This window comes from Bison bison, unplaced genomic scaffold (assembly GCF_000754665.1).
Source record: "Bison bison bison isolate TAMUID 2011002044 unplaced genomic scaffold, Bison_UMD1.0 scf7180017864475, whole genome shotgun sequence".
Lineage (NCBI taxonomy): Eukaryota > Metazoa > Chordata > Mammalia > Artiodactyla > Bovidae > Bison > Bison bison.
Window position 1 is genome coordinate 3,741,635 of NW_011495036.1, and position 20,595 is coordinate 3,762,229.

The following is a 20,595-nucleotide window of genomic DNA, read 5'->3' on the forward strand; positions in this document are numbered from 1 at the left end:
CGGAGATGTTGCCCCACAGTGGGAGGCTCTGGAAGGGGGGTGGGCTCTGAGAGCCGTCCAGTGGTCATCAGTTCACCCCCGAGTGCCCCCCACCTCTCCTTGTCCTTGTCACCTTGCTTGCTGGCCTCACAGACATCATCGCATCCTTCCAGCCTTTGAGAACCAAGCTAGTATGCAGCTGTCCCATTAAATGTCCCTTATACATAAAATGATCCAAGGAAATAGAAAATTACCTACATCTTAGAGATCTGTGTATAATATAAAAGAAAACAGCTGTTGAAATACAAAGAACACACAATTCCTCTATTTAAACAATTAACTTCAACCTCTGTTATGTGTAACCATCATTTTAACGCTTATATGGCATAGGTATGAATTTAACAAATCTTAAGACACAGTTAAAAGAGGTGTCAGTGTTTTATATGCCACTGAGAAAGAAAATGCTAATTATAATTGTGAGCAACTTTGATTATAAGGTATGCCTCGACTTCAGAGAAGTCCAGATGCAAAATGAAACATCTTAGGATGCAGTGAATGTAGTAGATAGGGTGGCATCCACGTTGGATCTCTTGCAGAAACGGTTTCTTCTCTGATTCCTGAACAGAAGTGAGTAGGTTTTGAATGTCAAAAGTAGGTTGATTTAAATGCACCAGATTCGATTAGGAAAAAAAAAAAAAAAGAGCCTGCTTTTCACCGAACACATGCTTGTTTTTAAAGCCAGAATGAAACATCCCAATGATTTGTGTGCTTAAGTTCCAGCCTCCACCCCCACCTGCTTTAGAAGAAAACATTTTCTCCCAGTGGTTTAATTGAGGCCTTTAAGCAAAGTAAATATTTGTTTGACATTTATATCAGAAATACTGTATTGAGACGTGGTTGGACGGTCTTAGGGCTTCTCCTGTCTGCCTCTAACCTTTCTGTGCTGTCTCCTCATTGCTTTGGTAGGAAGACAGTGAACGCTACTCTCACAGATCCAGAAGAAACACGTCGGTTAGTACTGTCTTCCTCTGTTACCTCGGCGTTTCGGCTGAAGTCTGCTTGGCTATTCTAGTGGCTGAAATAACATTAATTATCTCTCTATCCGCCCACCTATCTATAAGTATATATATCTGTCTACAGATCTGTGTCTATATCTATATCTAAGAAATTAACACTGATACGATTACTGATACAAAGACTGTGAACTCAGCTTTTAGTACTTTGACTTGACTTTGGTGAGAGGAAACTTTGAGAATTTCCTCAGTATTTATGAATGTTTTAACGAGTATTAATATGTTCATTACAGTTTTAGTGCTTTCTTTGCTGTTGAATACTCATGAATAATTTGCAGTCGTGTGCATGAAGCTATATATTTGTACATAACCAGCGAAGTGAACAACACCACTTTAATGAAGTTAATGTAAAACCATGTTATCCAGAAACAGTCCTGTGATACTTTGCACAAACAGAGCCCTTTTGGGGAGCACACAGGTTCATGGGCACTGAGATTCTCAGAGGGGCCTGACCTGCCCCCGGCCGTGTGTCAGGTCAGCCGCTCTCCTCTGAGAGCTGGGCGTCTCATGTCTGTTACCATATCTCCTCACGGTTGTTTCCATCTTTCTTTCACTAGGCCTCTGATGAAGATGAGCGCATGTCAGTGGGTAGCCGCGGAAGCCTGAGGGTCAGTAACCAGGATGGTTGGGTTTGCATGGTACAGTCTGTGTCCGTGGTCCGTGCCCTCCCACCCCTGCGTTCAAAGTCCTCGTTCATTGTCAAGATGCTTATTTAACATCTGTCCAACGTTGGGATGTTTCTTTGTGATGCAGAGAGTTGATTGATGCATTGTGTCTTTCTCCCCAACGTGGAAGTCATCGTTTTTTCATGTTGGGTCCACGTCACCAAACTGCCCCATTTAGATCGGGTCGTCTCGTTGCTAGTATGATGAGAGGAGCATGAAGACACATTCTGTCCTTACAGAAGTGCAGGCTCCCATCCAGTTGGAATCTCAGTGAAGTAACTACAAGTTAAAGTAGCTGTTAGGCAGTGATGTTTTGCATGGCTCCTTGAAAGCTGCTGTGGGCTGCCTGGTAAAAAGTTGGAGCACGTTGAATCTATCCAGCCCGGGGCCTTCGGCAGCCTTCCCTTTCATCAACTGTAATGAAATCTCTGCATCACCGACAGCTTGATGGTTGATAAACAGAAGTACACATCCTTCCTTAAACATTCCAAAAATCTTAATTATACTTGAAAACATGGTGTGCTTTGGGAAGTTACGTAGAGAATATGTGTTTGGCTTATTGGTTCTTCAACTCAATGAGTTAAACTCAGCATGTCATTGTCATTTGTTGATGTTCAGTTGCTCATTCGTGCCCGACTCTTTGCGACCCCATAGGCTGCAGCACGCCAGGCTTCCCTGTCCTTCACCATCTCCTAGAATTTGCTCTGACACGGAGTCAGTGTCATTTGCCACTGGGTTAAAGCTGCATCTCCCTGGTAATAATTCAGTCTCAACACAGCCTCTCATTTTACTGAAGGGCTGTATGGAGCAGAAGGCTCACTTTTAATCACTGTGACGACTAAGTTGTGATATCACTCCTAGCCTTCTTATATTCCCACTAAATGTGCATTTAATTCGGCTGTTTATAACAGAAAACTACAAAGGTGATCACAGTTCGCCTTTCTTATCCCCAAGTTCTGCATGATCCAACCAACCAGAGATTAAAAATAGTCAAGGAGAAAAATTTCCAGAGAGTTATAAAAAAGCAAAGCTTGAATTTGCCGCAACGGCAACTATTTACATAGCATTTGACATTGTATTTACAACTATTCACATAGCAAAGAGTCAGACATGACTTTGTGACTTTGCGTCTGAACGACAGCAACACAGCATCTACATTGTGTTGGGTGTTGTAGGGACTCTAGAGATGACTGAATGTATACAGGAGGGTGTGCATGGGTTATGTGCAAAAGCCAGGCAATTTTGAACTAGGAACTGGAGCATGTGCAGATGCTGGTGTCTGTGGGGGTCCTGGAACTGACCACCGCCCCCCGACAGATGCTAAATTGTTGCTCTGGTGTTAGCAGTGGTCATTGTCCTTAAAGTGCCAAAAGCAGATACATGGTGACCTTGCCAGAAAGTTACAGTTTAAAAGTGAAGTCAAAGAGCTTCCTTTCTATTTGAAACTTTCTCCTTAGCCACCTACTTGTAAATTCCTCATCTGTCCTGTGACATGATTCATCCAAGAGGAAGTAAGATTCATGTAACGCAAACAGTATCAGTGTAGAACTCAGTTTATAGACTCTGTAGTCAAGGGACAGAAATCACAGCTGTTGAGCAGACCCAGGAGGAGATCAGGTCCTTAAAACCAAGTGAAGAGGATACTTTTTCAAGGAGGAGGAGGGTGAGCATGTGAGCACAGGACTCACATGACTGTTAGCCTCCACACCATGAGGAGGTCCACAAGGGAGCTTTTGATGGAAATAAAGCAAAACCTGATTATTTGGGGGCTCAAATCTCTCTATCAAAACAGCGTTTTCCATCTATGATACTCCTTGAACTTGTATTCAAGATTTTTTATGTACTTGCATTTTTCTGGGAAAATAATCAGTTCACTTTAAGATTCTCAGAGGGTTTCCTGGCCCCCTTAAAACTATTGTACTATTCGTTACTGTTTGGCTGTTTACAGCATTTATTTCATTTTTAAGGATTTTAACCAGAAATGAGCTAAGCTTTTATACTGGATACCTGTCTCTGCCAAGATATCAAGTGTGTTTGTTTTAGGATATAAAATTTTAGAGGACCTCCACAGTTAGGACACTGAATAAGAGAGGGGAGAAAGTGGAAAGTTGGTGGTGGGTGGTGTTTGTCGTTAGCCAGGGGGTATGTTCCCTGACGCTTTCCCGTAATGCTCTTGATCTAAAGGAATAGCTTAAAGATTTTAAAGATAAAAACCACAGACCTTGAGAACCTGGATCCTGGGAATAAGAGTGAAACTTTCTTATTTTTATCAATATAGAAAAAGCCCAGAGCAATTGAGGAGGCTGCTCAGGGCCAGGGCTTTGTGACAGCATCACCCCTCAAGCCCCTCCGGGGCCCAGAAGCTCTGGTCTCTCCAGGTTGGTGGGCGAGCAAGGCTCCCCACTGCCCCCTGAGGGCAGCTCGTCTCAGTCCATCTCTGGGTAGGACCAATGTCTGCTGTTTTACATATTTTAATATTTGAAAATCTTTATAGTTTGCAAAGTTCAAAAACCATATCTTTTATCTCCTGACTTTCTCAAAACACAGGCCGTCTTCATTCCATTCACAGTGATGATAAGCCCTTAAAAATGGAAGAAATTTTTTTTTCTAGTGTTTATATGGACATCCTCAGAAAATCTGGATTTAGATATCAGAAGTCTAAGTTTTCTTTATTTAAAAATTGATAGTGATGCATCTATTGACGCTCTGTCTAATGTAAATGGCGGGCACTAGGTAGGGGAGGAAGCAGGATTGGTCAAACTGCTTCAGATTTCATGAATCACAGCAACATCTGCCCTGGAGGTTTTATTTAACGTTAATGCATTTTATGGTAGTTGCCATGCTACTGTAACTGCGTTTGGAAATGCACATGAGATCCTAGAAGTCATGAAGAAAATTAATTTTAAGATTTTCAAGATTGCTTGCTTTGTTTTATGTTTCTGTTATATTGTGCTTAGCTTTTACCTGATTGTGGGCAACTGTCTTCTGTTGTTTTTCTCTTCCATCCTTCCTCCGACAGTCGCAGCCTGACTTGGAGTACGGGGGCCCCTACGCCTGGGTGAGATGTGCTCTGATCCGAATAGTGTGGCCTGGCAGATAATAACCTGTGGTGTGTCCACTAATATTGTGGGTGCTTGTCTAAAAAGCCAAGTTCATCTTTGTGCGAAGAGACACACGTGCCCCCCTCCAGTCCTTTCCTGGAGACTGAGGCCAGAGGGCAGGCGTGCCCGCAGCTGTGCTTCCGAGAGCCTCCTTGCAGCTCTGCCCCTCCTCCGGTGTCTAGAGTCCAGGTGTGGACGCTTGACCGTCTCCCTCACCGGGCAGCCTGTGAGCACCGCTGTTTGCCAGGCTCTGGGGTAACAGCCGTGGGCACCAGATGGAAGAGACGGGGTCTTCTTGCAGGAAACCCCAAATCAGATCAAGAATTCCCAAGCCTCTACATTTCCTGTAACAGATTAAATTTAAAGTCATTTTATCTAATGAAAAATTTTTTATTTCCTAATCTGTACCCTTTCAAATTAAATGTCCCAGATGGCTCTTTGGCCAGAGAGTGCTCTTTGAGAAAGACCCCAAATCCAGTAACAAAACAAAGCCTTTAAATTCAGCATTTCCCTTCTGACATCTGTCTAGAAGAGTTGCTGCAGCTTATGCTTTCTGTAAACCTATACATTTAAATTACACTCAAGGTAGAAAAATGTAATCTCACCAGCATTAATCACACTCAGCATTAAAGTGACTCAGCACTGAAATTATATTGGATTATACACTTCTCTGCTTGAAGGATTTTTTTCCCAAAAGGATTTTGTGCTTCATTCATCCCATTGTGCTGAAAAATTATTTAGCAAACTACCATTTTTAAAACACATGTTTACCCTTAAGGTGATAACAGGGCACAGCACAGCTCATCTGCACAGACATTTGTCCCCAGAGCCTCCCCGTGGAGCGGCTCTTCTCCACTTCAAAGACAACTGAGTGCATCGAGTGCCCTTCAGAGCTTTTATTTTGCCTTTCATTATTTGTTTCCCATCTCTGATGCCCTTGAAGGTGCTCTATCTTCTGACTTGGTAGAAACAAATGGTCAAGTATCGGCCTGGAATGCAGGCGACCCTGGTTCAATCCTTAGGTTGGGAAGATCCCCTGGAGAAGGGACTGGCTACCCACTCCAATATTCTTTGCCTGGGAAATCCCATGGACAGAGGAGCCTGGCGGGCTACCGTCCATGGGATCACAAAGAGTCAGACATGAATAACCAACTAAACACACATATACATTAATTTAAAAAAAACTATTTAATAACAGTTGCCTTTTGCATGGTCATGTGTGGAATTGGTTGATACTTTGACAGCACTGCATGTTATTAGATGACTAATTAGAAGTTCCATTAGACTCATTGGTTTTGATGGGGCATGTATTTTTGTATCTTGCTCGTCCTTTTCCAGAAAATGCAGATTGGTAAATGTCTCTTTACTCTGTTCTCTCTTAAGAGCAGTGCTTCCCAATGTTACTGTATGAAGGATTCACCCGAACTTGTTAAGATGCATATTCCCAGGCCTCTGGGGATTCCGATGTCTAAGGGGCGACCAGGATGCAGGGGGTCTGTGCAGTGAAGAGAGCTGAAAAAAATTTCTGTAGAGCAAAGCTAGGTGAACATATACCTCCTGTGGACTTTTTGTTCTAATGTCATGACAGTTAATTTTCAACTCTCCTTATTATCCTCTTATGCCACTAAAAATGGTCCCACCAACCTGAATTCAACACAGAAAAACTACCCAAGCGGAGAAAGGTGGTGTGTTCGCTAAGAAGGTCAGAGAGATTCTCTCTAGAGATGTTGTCAGTGAGATCTCTGTGTGGAGGATATGTTGTAGGAATACATTCTCTGCGACAGAATTTCATTACAACAGAGAAGTGTGGATATTCATTCCGCAAAGCTTTCCAAAGAAGGGTTTTTCCCGCATGTTCATGGAAGGCCAGAGTAGACAGGGACAACTGGAGGAGTGCCTTTGCCCTCTCAGCCCCCACCCGCCCTCTGCTTCTTGCTGCAGGCTAGACTGGAGACAGAGAAGAGGAAAGGAAAAATTCATCTAAAGCAGTATGTATGTTACAAGCAATAATGGACAGCCAGAGGGTTTATATATGCAGTGTGTTTTCTTCCTTATTTATTAGCAAAGTAAAAGTCACCTAAAATTGATTGATGCTAGCCTTCAATATTATATTAATTTTTTTCCAGAAACTAGTTTCTAAACAGATATCAAAGGAATAAGATTGAGATCTGAAATGTAAAGTCCTTGACATTTAAGATTATTTCCAATAATCTCATCAGGCAAGAGAAAAAAAGGAGGCTGAATAAAATGTCTGCCAACCTCCAAAGATTTTTTATTATCAAATTTATTTCAGAAATGTTTTAATGTACTCATAGTTTTAAATTTTACTTTTGAAGGATTTCTACATACTCCTTCTCATTCAGAAACCTCATATTGACTTGCTTTTGAGTTGTAACACAAGTAAATACATACTTTTATAGTCAAGGTTTCCTGACCCTGGCTTTATAATGTCTGGAAATCCGTGTATTTATCGTCCATCAACATCACAGCTGCAGAGTATGTCTGCCTACCCCCACCCTTCCAACAAGGAAACATATCCTGGTCCTTCCTCTGTGCTGGGCGCGTCCCCATCTGGGCAGCACATCCTTCACAGTCAGCCCCGATCTAATCACTCGTTTTAATCAGATTTAATCCCCACAAGGGCCTTGTAAAGTATTTATGACTCTGCACGTTTTCACAGCCACAGCGGTGGAAGTTCCAGTGGATGAAGTAACTTGCTTTAGGCCACATGACGGAGCTTCTGCTTGGAGTCTGGACTCACGTGTGACCCCGGGCATGTCCTTCCACTTTTAGCCGCTATGCCTCCTTTTTCCAACTCGAGAGCTGGCTGTGTCCCTGACACCTGACAGTTCTCATCCTGAAGCAGCAGAAATTTCCTTATAGGTGAATGAGAGCAGGTGTAGAAGCCCAAGCAAACTTTAACAAGGACTTGGGAGGAAAAGGGAGACAGACACACTCTTAATCATTCTCTCTTTTTTTTCCTGGAGAACAAATTATGAAATACGTCCTCAGATTTCACTTTGAAAAAGTAGGAAAACTGGATGAATGAAAGCCTAATATTATAGATTAGATTTTCTATGGTGAACGTTTGCATTTAATTACGAATTGAGTAGACCGCTGTCTTTGAATCTTCTGAACACAGCTTCATAATGAGCTGTGGTTTTAAGGGTGTCATGGCGAACCAAGAGCTGAAAACTAGTTGACTCAGATGGAGGCATTAGCCTGCTTGGCTGGCATTCAGGCTTCTCGAAGGCTGGGATTCGCGCAGTACCACCACAAAACTGGAACGCAAGTGCGACTCACTCCACGAAGACGTGGCACTGCTTCCATCCTTGAGTGAGTGCCTTGTAGACTCCAGTGATACTAAGAGGACAGCTTTGACTCCCGGACAGGGCTGGCTTCTCCTGAGCTACAGCTCAGAAGCATGGAGCCAGTGGGGCGCCTGCTGGGACACGTGCTCTGCTGGGCATGTCCATCCACTCCACTCCAAGAGCTGAGTCTGCGCCTGGCTAATTCTTCTTGCCAACCTGTCCCTGTCTCTTCGTTTGTGTACTGATACCAGCTTCTCTCCTTTTTTTCCTTGACACAGACAAATGGGTATGATGGAGACTTATATGGATCACAGTCCCTGAGTAGAAGATCTGGCAGGGTTCGTATAGTAAATGTACATGACGCACAACTCAAACAGGTTGCTGCAAAGCCTTTTTAAAAAGTCTGCTAGATTTAGCTTCTTTGGTTCTTTTCTGTGTTATATAGTCCTCTTGTGTGTGTGTGCATGACAGAATGAAAGCTAATGTTTTTCAACTGGCTAATGGTCTTTGTCTTCTAACATTCTAAATGTTAGTTTAAGAGATCAATACTGAAAGGAATCTCTTAGGTACTAAAAGGTTGAATTAAATATTAGCTCTCTCTTTATTTTATTGCCCTGGGTATATGTATATGATGTGCATATGACTATATCCAGCTCTCAAATACACTTAAATTCGACATTTTCACAGTTCTCCACATTGATCCTTTGTAATTTCAAAGACACATGTACTAGAGCCTGTGTTTTGCTAAACATTGCTGCTTGCAGTGTTCACAGCTTTGGGGTGGGAAGCGGGACAGAAGCAGAGAAGGGCTGTACATGAGGAGAGAGGCCTTGGGATTGGTCAAGGAGGCCATTGGGAATTCAGGTGCTTGAACTGGGCACATTTGAATTTAGTTTTCCTGATCTGCTGCACATCTCTTATACATTAAATTATCTAAAATCTTCCTGTTCTTCTTGACTTCATTTATTTTCTTGTTCAGTTCAGTTCAGTCACACAGTCGTGTCCAACTCTTTGTGACCCCATGGACCACAGCACACTAGGCCTCCCTGTCCATCACCAACTCCCAGAGTTTACTCAAATTCATGTCCATTGAGTCAGTGATGCCATCCAACCATCTCATCCTCTGTCATCCCCTTCTTCTCCTGCCTTCAATCTTTCCCAGCATCAGGGTCTTTTCAAATGAGTCAGCTCTTCGCATCAGGTGGCCAAAGTATTGGAGGTTCAGCTTTAACGTCAGTCCTTCCAATGAACGCTCAGGACTGGTCTCCTTTAGGGTGGACTGGGTGGATCTCCTTGCAGTCCAAGGGGCTTTTGGGGCTTCCCAGGTGACACTAGTGGTAAAGAACCCACCTGCCAATACAGGAGGCTAAGAGACTCCTGTTCAATCCCTGGGTCAGGAAGACCCCCTGGAGGAGGGCATGGCAACGCACTTCAGTATTCTTGCCTGGAGAATCCTATATACAGAGGAGCCTGGTGGGCTACGGTCCATAGGGTCACAAAGAGTTGGACACGAAAAGTGAATTAACAGCAAGAAATTTTACTAGTTGTGTAAAATAGTGTTTTTAAAATTTATCTTAGTTATATTTTATTAAGAAATATTATATGTACTTTTAAAAATATTTTCAAGTTCCAAAGGAGAAACTCAACACTCTCTTAGCTTTCTGAAACTAGCCGATCAGGTTTTACTGCCTTATCCCTATAAGGATTGCATCCACTTCTGTTTCATCTAGTTTTTCTCATTCCAAGCTAAAAGATCCTCCCACTTTAAAGGCCCTGTCTTCCCCTTTATGTTGCTTTTTGCACTGACAGCTTTTGGACTTTGTCGAGCTCTGTTTTCCTTTTCAGTAATAATACAGCACTCAGGAGACAGAAGCAGTTGCAGCCATTCTGTTCTCTTGGGATGCTGACAACTTTGCTTCCTGTGCTCAGCATCCCTACAGGCTGTCTACTGCTGACATCACAGGACGGGGACTCTGATGGCCCCTGACTGCTTGTCGGGGCTAAAATGACTAGTTAGTAACTTACCACCCTAGATGCGTTATTCCACTATGTTGATCACAAAGATTCATAGTTTAGAGTGGAAGTTACTTAAGAAGTCCCTTAGTCCAACTTCTACCCAGGATTACAGTCTTCTCTAGAACGTCCCAAACGTGTAGTTGGCAGCGTTTGTGACTGTACAGGTGGCATCAAGCTCGGTATTGCATATATCCACATATTTTAATCTTTGATTTTTATATTGAAACAATAAAAGTGTGCCTTGTGCTTTCATGATTAAGTAATGCCTCTAGAAATTAGATAGAAAAGAACTTGACTATCAAACTGTTCACTGAAGAGCAAAATTGAATATAAAATCGGTTTCATAAACAATCAGGAAATAGAATGACCCAAGTACCGAATAGCCTACATCTAAGCGGCATCTTGGGCTCCCAGGTGGCACTAGTGGTAAAGAACCCACCTGCCATGCAGGAGATGTGAGAAACCTGGGTTCAGTCCCTGGGTCGGGAAGATCCCCTGGAGGAGGGCACGGCAACCCACTCCAGTATTCTTGCCTGGAGAATCCCATGGACAGAGGAGCCTGGCGGGCTACAGTCTGTGGGGTCACCAAGAGTCTGACATGCCAGAAGCAACCAAGCCTGCGTGCATTGTAACGGCCACACACACCACCTCCCCAGTCACAATCTTGGTGGGATCCTCTCTTTATAAGGTGTGTGTTGAGACCCCACAGGGCGACGGCAGGGCCCAGCCTTCTGTGGATGGTTCTCAGCTGCAAGAGGGTGCCGCTTCCCTCAGGCTCCACTCGCCTCCCTCCAAAGCCTCCCTGGAGCTTTAGAGCTGAGCTGTAGCCCTCGGATGTGCTGAGCTGAGCAAAGGGTGAAAACTGTGCAATAAGTGGAATTTCAGTTACCGACAAAGAGGTGCATTGGTTTGGCCAAAAAGTTCGTACGTCTGACAGAAAAACCCAAGTGAACTTTTTGGCCAACCCAGTAACACGGGAAGTCTAGACTAAGAGGTTATAGACAGTCCACCATGAGATTTAGTTAGTAGTTACAAATAATAATAAACAGGTACGCTGAAATATAAAGAGTGAAACCCTAATGATAATAGTTAAATCACGTGATGCCACCGAGACATAAACAAAGCTTTGCTTTGTAAAACAAAGCTCAGGCCCCTAATGGTTAAAGGGTTCTGCTGTCGTGGAGCATGTCAGTTCTCTCGCTGCCCGTCAGTCCGGGAGTACTAACACTGGTCTGGCTGTGTGATTGCATAGTCGCCTCTTAACCGAGACTGGTGGTGCTTTGCAGGAGTGAGAAAGGGCTCATCACTTACACTGTCTTCTTTGCCGCTCAGAATTCCAGCTACAGCGGTGACGGCCGATTCTCCACTCTGTCATCATCCAGAGAGGACACCTTGGTTGGTTTCCCCTTAAATCTTTCCTGTCCTCGCTGCAGAAACTGTAGGTTTTGTAGCATGTGCTCTTGTATGTGTAAATTCAGCTCTCTTTCTCTTTTAATGTCTGTTCTATGAAGTTTCATTTGGATAACTGTTAAGGTCCATTTAGGAGCAGTAATTAACATGATATATTTAATTCAGATTTACCCCACTATCTTGCCTTTGATTTCAGATTAGAAAGTTGGAATACACATTGTGATGTCAGGCAAGGTACAGTGAAAGAAAATAGGTGGATATTTAGTAGTTAGAATTAATCAAAGGGGAAAGAGAGAAGAAGCCTTGAAATTCTTTCCTTGAGGGTTCTTGAAAGCAGACTGACCTTGCAGGGTAAATGCACACATGGAGTAATTTTACAGGAACAGACTAGACTTGAGATGAAAATCCAATCCAAATGTCTACACAGGAGCATTCCTTCCCATACTTCAAGGACACAATCAACCTTGATAGGCACATATTTCTCAATTATTGAAGAGCCCTAATGAGCAAGGCTCGTTTATCCTAGGTAAGGCTTGTGTTCACTCAGCAAACACTAGGGAACTAGTTTAAGTGGGGCAGTCACAGCGACAAGCAGGCGAGTTAGGTCCTCTGGAAGCATTTACTTCTAGAACAGAGGACAGATCCCTGTATGTGATACACTGGAGCAGAAACTAATTTTGCCAGGAAGTGTCATAATACAAGGATGTCAACTGACTCTTAAAGAATACATGGGGAGGGGAAATAAATAGAAACTAACTTGGCAGAGCCACAGCATTCTAACCATGGTCCTCACCCTGTCCTCAGCCCCCTTCCGCTTTGTGTTCCTGCTGTGAGGGAGGCAGGGGCTCCAGCTCCTCCATCACCCCATCAGCTTGCCCACTTCCCAGCCCCCCACTGCTGCCCCCCAGCCCCCTCTAATGATGAATATCCATCCTTTCCTTCCCCGAGGAGGTGAATTCCGACTGAGTACAGGATCAGCTGTCAATACCCAAGGACTGGTGGGGTTTGACACCATGAATTTTTTGTGTATTGGGGGCATTTCTTAATTCAGTGGGAGATTTTGCTGCCAAAAAGAGCACTTTGTCATTCAGAAAACTTAACTTCCTCCACACTTTCCAAGCTTAAATACTTTCTGTAAAATAGAAGACAATGAGAGAAATCTAATACTCAGATGTGATTTGGTCATCAAAGTTCAGCATTTATCTGACTCCTTTAAACTCAGTTGAAATAACCCACATCCAAAGTACTAAGGGCGAAAGTAGAGCTGTCCAAAAGTAAATTAATTAAATAAAAGGTTACTCATATAAGGGGCTTCCCTGGCGGCTCAGATGGTAAAGAATCTGCCTGCAGTGGGGGGAAACCCAGGTTCAAACCCTGGGTCAGGAAGATCTTCTAGAGAAGGAAATGGAAACCCACTCCAGTATGCTTGCCTAGAGAATTTCATGGACAAAGGAGCCTGGTGGGCTAAAGTCCATGAGATCACAAAGAGTTGGACACGACTGAGCGACTAACACACTCATATAAAAAGTAGAGCTGGCCCATTCAAAACCCGAAACATCAGAACTTTCCGAAGGACGTGTGTCCCTACCATGCAGCTGCCTGAGATCACGTTTTACTCAGCATCCTCGGAGGCTTGCTGGTAATTCCTGTGCTCCGCAGCTGCCATAGCTGTTCCTGCAAACACACTGGCTGGGTTGCTTTGATTTCACTCTAACGATGGGAAGGAATCTGCGGCGCACAGTACTGTCTTCAGTCCTGTAGTGCTGTCTTCCTTTCTGAAGACCCTCTTTTGCCTTAGACTTGCTGGAAGCAAGCCCTGGACGTGGCCATGCAGTGTCAGGTGGAGGCCTTGGGCTCTTTCTGTGACCCAGAGGGGCTGACAGGGTGGCTTCCACGAAGGGCACTCTCTCAACCTCTGGAACAGGTTTTCAGATTCATGTTAAATGTTAAAAACCTTCTACCTGCCCATCCCAGGATTCCACTCGCTTGTCCTTCAGGTCATTCTAGGGTAGTTTCTTCAAGGCACACAGATGACAGGCTCCAGTTATGGGATCCTCAAGGCCCAGTGGAATATCCTAGGGACCATCAGACTGTTTCAACAGCATCACTTCATCCCCTTCAAGCACTGCCCTGGGTTTGTACCGTCAGGAAAATACTGCTGATGTGGGGATCAGAAACCGCTGGCACCCTCGTCAAGGATCCTTCCTTTTGGATAGAACGCTTTGGATAGAAACTATTCATCTATCTAGTAATATTCCCCAGAAATGCTGTATAGACTGCTGGCCTCAGAACTGTACCACTGAGTCAGTCATGTCTTCTGTGAGTCCTGAGCACGTGGAGCATGTCCATACCTAACCAAGGACTCCAAGCTGCAGATCGTCACCAACTGGCTGCATAGAACGGAGATTACTGTCTCTGTAAACTCCTGACTTTGAGTTTTTCCCACCAAATGTTAAATATTAGAGTTTGCATTAAAAAGACCTTCAGAGCCCCTAGGGCCTAGCTGTTGGCTCAGAGCGATGAGCTCTGCCTTTACCTGGGCATAGACTCTGAAGTCCTGACTTGGTCCCGTGGCACAGCTCTGTCACCTCACTGAACTGTCTCTGTGTTCTCCCCTCTCTCTCGCTTGCATGTCCTTTCCTGATGTTGCGGAAGCCGGTTTTCTGTGCCTTGATGATGCCTTTGAGATGGAATGAAGCTGTAAGCTTTTTCCCCACCTCCAGCCCGTTTTCTCTGATTCCAGGGACTTTCCTGCTCAGACCTTGGGCTTCGCCATCGTGGCCTGGCTCCCAAACCCCTGTCTGCCCAGAATGGAAACCGGGTCTGTTCTGCTTTTTACCTCACTCTTCCCTCTTCTCCCTTCTGTTGACTTTAATTCTGAGTGAATGGACACGGACGCTTCAACCTCTTCGTGTGACATCCGAGGAGCCAAGCTTAATAGTGTGTTTCCACTGGCCTAACTGCTGAAGACTTTTCTCAAACCATTTAAAACATTATCAAAAATAATTTAAGACCTTACTTTTTTTTTTAAAGAAGCTTAGGAAAAAGGAGGATCTACTGAATGTATGTTTTCAAGAGCTCTAGTCCAAAAAATTGGTCTCTTGGGTCTCTCCTCCTTTTCCCGCAATTGTTCCCCATTTAGGGTTTCCTTTGTTTTTTTAAAAAAAACATTTTTCTCTTGTAAATGTGTCCAGGAAGCAATTTGGAAGGTTTCTGTGCATAATTGGACTCCTCTGTCCCGGATAGTGGGGAGAGCAGCCTTATTTCTCTGGCTGGCTCCCGGCCGTGTTTCCTGTTTGTACAAGGCCGGCCGAGATGCTCGGCGTTTTCAGCCCCAGGTACAGGAGGCCGGTGCTCTGGGAGGAAGTCGGAGTCAGGGCCCTAGGAATGGATCACGTCACGGAGGTTGAGCTGCCCTGTCCTCGCATTGCCGTGTTCCCTGAGTGATTGCTCCCCGGTCCTGCACATCCCCTAACCCACAGCTGGCCCCGAGCCTCGGGCTCTCCTGGTCCTCTCTGCCTGCAAACGGGTCAGCATGCTCTTCTGAGCCGAGGCTCAGGCCACACCAGCACACCGCCTGTGTGTCCCAGCGCACCCCGCGGACTTTATCTGCTGCGGGTGTGGGCTCCCCTGTGACAAGGACGTGCCCCCACCCCAGCCCCGGAGCAGCTGAGAGCTTCCCAGCTCCTTCTGTATCTTGGAGACCGTCACTCGGATCCTCCAACACAAAGAAGCAGGTTCCTCCCGCCACACCGCTCCTCCTCTGGGGACGTCTGTGTATCAAACGCCCCGACGTGCTTTCTTCCCCTGGGACTCTGGGTTGCGGGGTTGGGGCTCTTGTGGGTGCCGTTGACCTTGTCACCATTCTGTCTCCTTCCCCGACCCTTTCTTCCAGGAATGCCTGAAAAGAAGTGACGAGAAAATAGCCATAGTTTCAAAGGTTCTGCGGGAAGTTTACTATTTTTAAAGCCAGAAATCCTCTCCTATTTATTTTCCTTGTAAATGTGGATTTCCCTCTGTCAGATTTACTGAAAGCAGGGTACCTCCTGGGACTCTCTTCCTTCTGACGGTTGTACAGTCGCTTGGCTGTGATGATCACTGGAAGCATCGTGACGACCTTGTCACTATTATCTGTTGCTGTTTTTTCAAGGGTTTAAAAACCTGCCATTTGCTTTCATCCTCCAGCCCTCCTACCTGTACAGCGCTGCCCGGCCGGCGGGGAGTAACCTGGTGCGTGTTTCCCCAACCCCGGCCCTTCTGCCGCCCCCTTGGCCTCTCCCAGACCCCACCCAGTCCCGCTTAAGCGCCCCCGCCCCGCTAACTCTGCGCCCCTGCGCCCTCACCGCGCATGCGCACCCCTCTCGCGCCGAGCGCCTGCTCCGAGTGCCTCAGACTGACCTGTTTGCCTCCCTTCCGAGGGTGACTCACCCCTTTACTCGGAGCTTTACACGGAGCCCCCACTGTCCAGATCTGGGATTTATTTCTCTTAACAGGTGGCAATAGCTGGGGAAGACACGTGTCTGCATAGGATGGTTAGGCATGAAAAAATCATTAGCAACGTTTACTTAATCAGTGGGCAAAAACAAAGCTCTTTATTCCTTTGGTAGCCTTAACAGATATGAATCCATTATTCTGCATTACTTTGGGAAATTTTCAGTTTTAAATACAAGGTATTAATACCCTGCAGGAAACTTAAGTATTAAAGTAGCTATATTCTTCTTACTAATAACTTTCTGAATCACCATCCGATTGCACATTTATGAATTAGATATATAACTGGCCCAGCAAACCCACTGTGTCTTCCGGGGAAAATGGGGGAAATTAAAGTGCCATTTATCCTATTGTAAACTCCTGTTTGCCCTCAGTGATTAATTACATAGGATTTTCAAGTTGATGAAATGTTCTGTCCTTTAGTTAGCACTTCTTAAAGAATGATAAAATGTTGAGCTCTAATCACCATGCTGTTTTTATTCCAAAGTCATTTCATATTGGAGTAACTTTCTGAGGGTCAAGTATGAGGATGCCTTGACAAAATTCAGCATATTTGAACTATCTGCTCATTTTAAGTCTGTATTAACAACTTTTTAATTAGCAAGGAATATTTTTTAGAATCCGATTTAAAGGATCTATTGGAAATTCTATTGCATACCGGTTGACAGCACCTGAAACTCCCCTCTCCCAGATTTCCGCATGGCCCTGTTTTGCTGTACTGTCCTTGCCTGTGGAGGCGGTTTTGAGCCTTTGCTGCAGCTCTGCCGTCGTGATGTTTTCAGGACTTGTTCCCAGCATGTCACTCTCCTCTAGCTTACGCTTCAGTGTCTCCCGGGTGCCGATGGAGAGGAGGCACCCCGTCCTCACAGTGTGTTTCTGTCACAGGCGTCTGTGTCCGACGAGAGCAGTCTCGGTGGGGCTCGGCGGGGCAACACCTGCAGTTCTCAGGCTGTAAGGCACTTTCTGTGTTTCCCAAGCTTTCTGCCGAATGACTCAGGGGTGACTCACTCTGCACAGCTCCAGCCCTGGGAGATAACTAACCAGAATTGTAGGGAGGAAGCACTATCTCATCCCAGTTTTCCATGCTAGTGAGGGTCATGGATAACATGAGTCACGTAGCCTTTAGTGGCTGGTTTCACGTCCTCAGTCAGTCATTTCAGTCACTCAGTCACGTCCGACTCTTGGTGACCCCACCCCATGGACTGTAGCACACCAGGCTTCCCTGTCCATCACCAACGTCTGGCGTCCTCACTCATCAATTTATGTTAATGTCCTCATTCATCAATGTGTGTTGACGTCAAGGGGAGAAAGACTGACCTTCATTGAGTTGCATCTGCTCTTTCCCTGCAACAAAGCTGGAGTGATCTTACAATAATAAAAAACGGCAAAAGGGAATTCAGCAGGCCACAAAATATTCTCACCTCTCGATAGTCAAGGAAGATGAACAAATTTAAGGACTCGGAATATTACACATATGGAATCTCCTTATTTTATTGTCCTTTCACCTCTTCAAAGGATTTGAAGTGATGGGCTTTCTCGATAAAGGTGTGGAGAGTGGAGTGGAGTCGCTCAGTCGTGTCCGACTCTTTGCGACCCCATGGACTGCAGCCTACCAGGCTCCTCTGGCCATGGGATTTTCCAGGCAATAGTACTGGAGTGGGTTGCCATTTCCCTCTCCAGGGGGATCTTCCCGACCCAGGGATCAAACCCGGGTCTCCCACATTGTAGACAGATGCTTTACCATCTGAGCTACCAGCTTAAAGGTGGAGTAGTTGTATAAGAAATACTTGTTGCATGGAAAAGATGAGTGAATGATTGAAGGATAAAGGTAGACAAAATGGAAAAATGAGACCAGTCCATGGAAGTGAGGAAGCTGGTGGCCTGTCCTGAGACCGGTTGAAACTGAGCATGAGCCCCAACTCAGCCCTCCCCAGGGGCAAAAGTTTCTGCCTCCCGGGTCTCCTCCACAAATACTGGAAAGATGTGTTCAAGCCTCACGTGAAATATGATGGCATAGGAAATACTTGAAAGTACTCTTATAATTTTGCTTTGGGAAATAATTGACTACTTAATTAGGGGCTTCCCTGGTAGCTCAGACGGTAAAGAATCTGCCTGCAAAGCAGGAGACTCAGGTTCGATCCCTGGGTTGGAAAGATCCCCAGGAGAAAGAAATGGTAACCCACTCCAGTATTCTTGCCTGGAGAATTCCATGGACAGAGGAGCCTGACAGGCTACAGTCCATGGGATCACAAAAGAGTTCGACACAACTGAGTGACTAACACTTTCACTACTTAATTGATTGGCTAAACAATCCAACTTTATAATTTATTATATTTCTCCAATCATCTTGCATATTCAGGAATTCCTGTGAAGAAACCAGCATAACTTACAGTTTTCTTCAGAATGTAATTTTTATAAATATTAAATCTAATAGAGATAGCATGGGTTTTTAAAATTTTTTATCGGAGTATAGAAATCCCGTGGACCGAGGAGCCTGGCAGGCTACAGTCCATGGAGTTGCAAAGAGTTGGACATGACTAAGCGACTAAGCAACAACATAGTTGATTTACAATGTTGGGATAGTTTCAGGGGTATAGCAAAAGGATTCTAATACACACACACACACACTTGTACACTCTTTTGTAGATTCTTTTCCCATACAGTTTGTTACAGAGTATTGAGTAGAGTTCCCTGTGCTCTACAGGAGGTCCGTATCAGTTTTCTGTCTTATATTTAGTCCTGTGTGTGTGTCAGTCCCATGCAGCAGGAGTTTTTGCTGACATCTAATTAAACACTTGCATTGAACACTTTTATACTGCATAACATTTTGAGGCAGTGGAGTACACTATACTAAGTCTTTCCCCCAGTTCTTAAATATTTTTGTAGGCCCTTAAAAAGCTCACAAACTACACATGCTGGATAAAATAGCTCTGGCCTATCTGACAGATAAAATGCAACTAAATGCTTTTCTTTCATCTGTAAGAGACAGCAGCATCCTAACTCTTTAAGAGAAGGAAACTTCTGAAACACCAAAGCAGAACTCCTAACTGTCTGGCGGGATGTTCGTCTCATAGGTTCTCTTTGATGTTACTTCTGTAGATGGACTTTCCCCGTAGCTGATTCCTGGCCTTCAGAGTGCAGCGATCAGCATTGCCGATTGCTCTTGTGTACGGCAGTTCTTTCATGCTTTCAGCCTCCTGGAGGAACCACCAGGGAGGGATGGCTTTAGGGAGTTGAGGTGAAAGATCTGGCAGCAGAAAGCCTAAAATAGGGCTCCTGTGGCTGGTATCATGCCAGGCAGAAGAAACAGAATAAAAGGACGTTTTTCCGCACCTAACACTGCATTCCTACGAAGAGGGAGCACAGCACGTGTTTACTAGATTAAATGGGACAAATTGAACCCTGGGACACAATCCCTCAGGAGAGAGTTCTGTGCCGGCCCGCTGCAGGCCAGCGGGCTGAGCAGGAGGGAAGGTTCACTGACCTCTTGTTCTCTGCCAGCTCCGCTCATAGAGTCACAATAGCCCTCCAGGGGGGTACGGAGTTCCCCATGCCCAGGAATGCAGTTTCCCAGGTTCTCCCTCCACATAGGAGCTGTGGCTGCTGATAAATCCACGTACAAAGATCTGAGGACACTGCGCCTCTGGGGTCCCTTCGGTCCTGACCCGTGGTGCTCTGACCTCAGAGTCCAGGCTGACCCCAAGCCCGCACAAGCCAGCCCCGAGCCCCCTTTGAAAGACATGTCCCCATCTTCCTTCTCCCAGAAAGTTTGCCTCAGACACAGGATGTGTTTACAGCTAAACAACTTACTATGTGCATAAGGCGCTTCAGTCATGTCCGACTCTTTGCAACCTTATGGACCATAGTCTGCCCAGCTCCTCTGTCCATGGGATTCTCCAGGCAAGAATTCTAGAACGGGTTGCCATGCCCTCCTCCAGGGGATCTTCCCGAACCAGGGATCGAATTCACATCTCTTGTGTCTCCTGCATTGGCAGGCGGGATCTTTACCACTGGCGCCAGCTGGGAAACCCCACTTATTCATAAATGACTTATCACAGTTACAGTTAAATGATTCTTTTTTTAATGACTAGTTCTTAACAGTAGAACAGTTTTTTATATTTTAATTGGAGGCTAATTACTTTATAATATTATAGTGGCTTTTGCCACACATTGACATGAATCAGCCATGGGTGTACATCTGTTCCCCATATTGAACCCCCCTGCCACCTCCCTCCCCATCCCATACCTTGAAACCTTTCTATTTTGTACCTTCCTTAGCATTCGTAAGCTGCTTGTATGTTGTAGGGAGGACTCCTGGCCCTGTGTGCACCTGAAGCCCTGCAGCTGTCCAAGGGCCCAGCAGAGGGTTGTGCTACTCTCAGTCCATCCCAGCTCTCAAAGCTGCAGCTTGCCTGCCACCTCTGTGGGCACTAGGCCTTTCAGGGCCTGGCACTTCCCTGGTGCCTCCAGCACTGCACTTTGCTCCCAAGGTCTTCAACTTCATTTCCTCAAGAGCCAGCTCAGGGCTAGAAAAACCATTTCCAGCTTT

At 45.2% G+C, this 20,595-nt stretch overlaps 1 protein-coding gene across 2 annotated transcripts in view; it reads left to right on the top strand.

Annotated features, from left to right (window-relative positions):
- Positions 1 to 20,595, top strand: part of LRRFIP1 (leucine rich repeat (in FLII) interacting protein 1) — a 94,414-nt gene that overhangs the window by 32,400 nt on the left and 41,419 nt on the right. Inside the window, exons 5-12 of one of the 2 annotated variants that reach the window (XM_010862052.1) lie at positions 946 to 990; positions 1,610 to 1,660; positions 4,737 to 4,775; positions 8,408 to 8,467; positions 11,478 to 11,540; positions 14,299 to 14,376; positions 15,741 to 15,785; positions 16,932 to 16,997. The exons of the other annotated variant lie outside the window; for it this stretch is intronic. Coding sequence (XP_010860354.1) covers positions 946 to 990; positions 1,610 to 1,660; positions 4,737 to 4,775; positions 8,408 to 8,467; positions 11,478 to 11,540; positions 14,299 to 14,376; positions 15,741 to 15,785; positions 16,932 to 16,997 — 447 coding nt within the window. The remainder of the gene's footprint in view (positions 1 to 945; positions 991 to 1,609; positions 1,661 to 4,736; positions 4,776 to 8,407; positions 8,468 to 11,477; positions 11,541 to 14,298; positions 14,377 to 15,740; positions 15,786 to 16,931; positions 16,998 to 20,595) is intronic. 2 annotated transcript variants of the gene reach the window in all.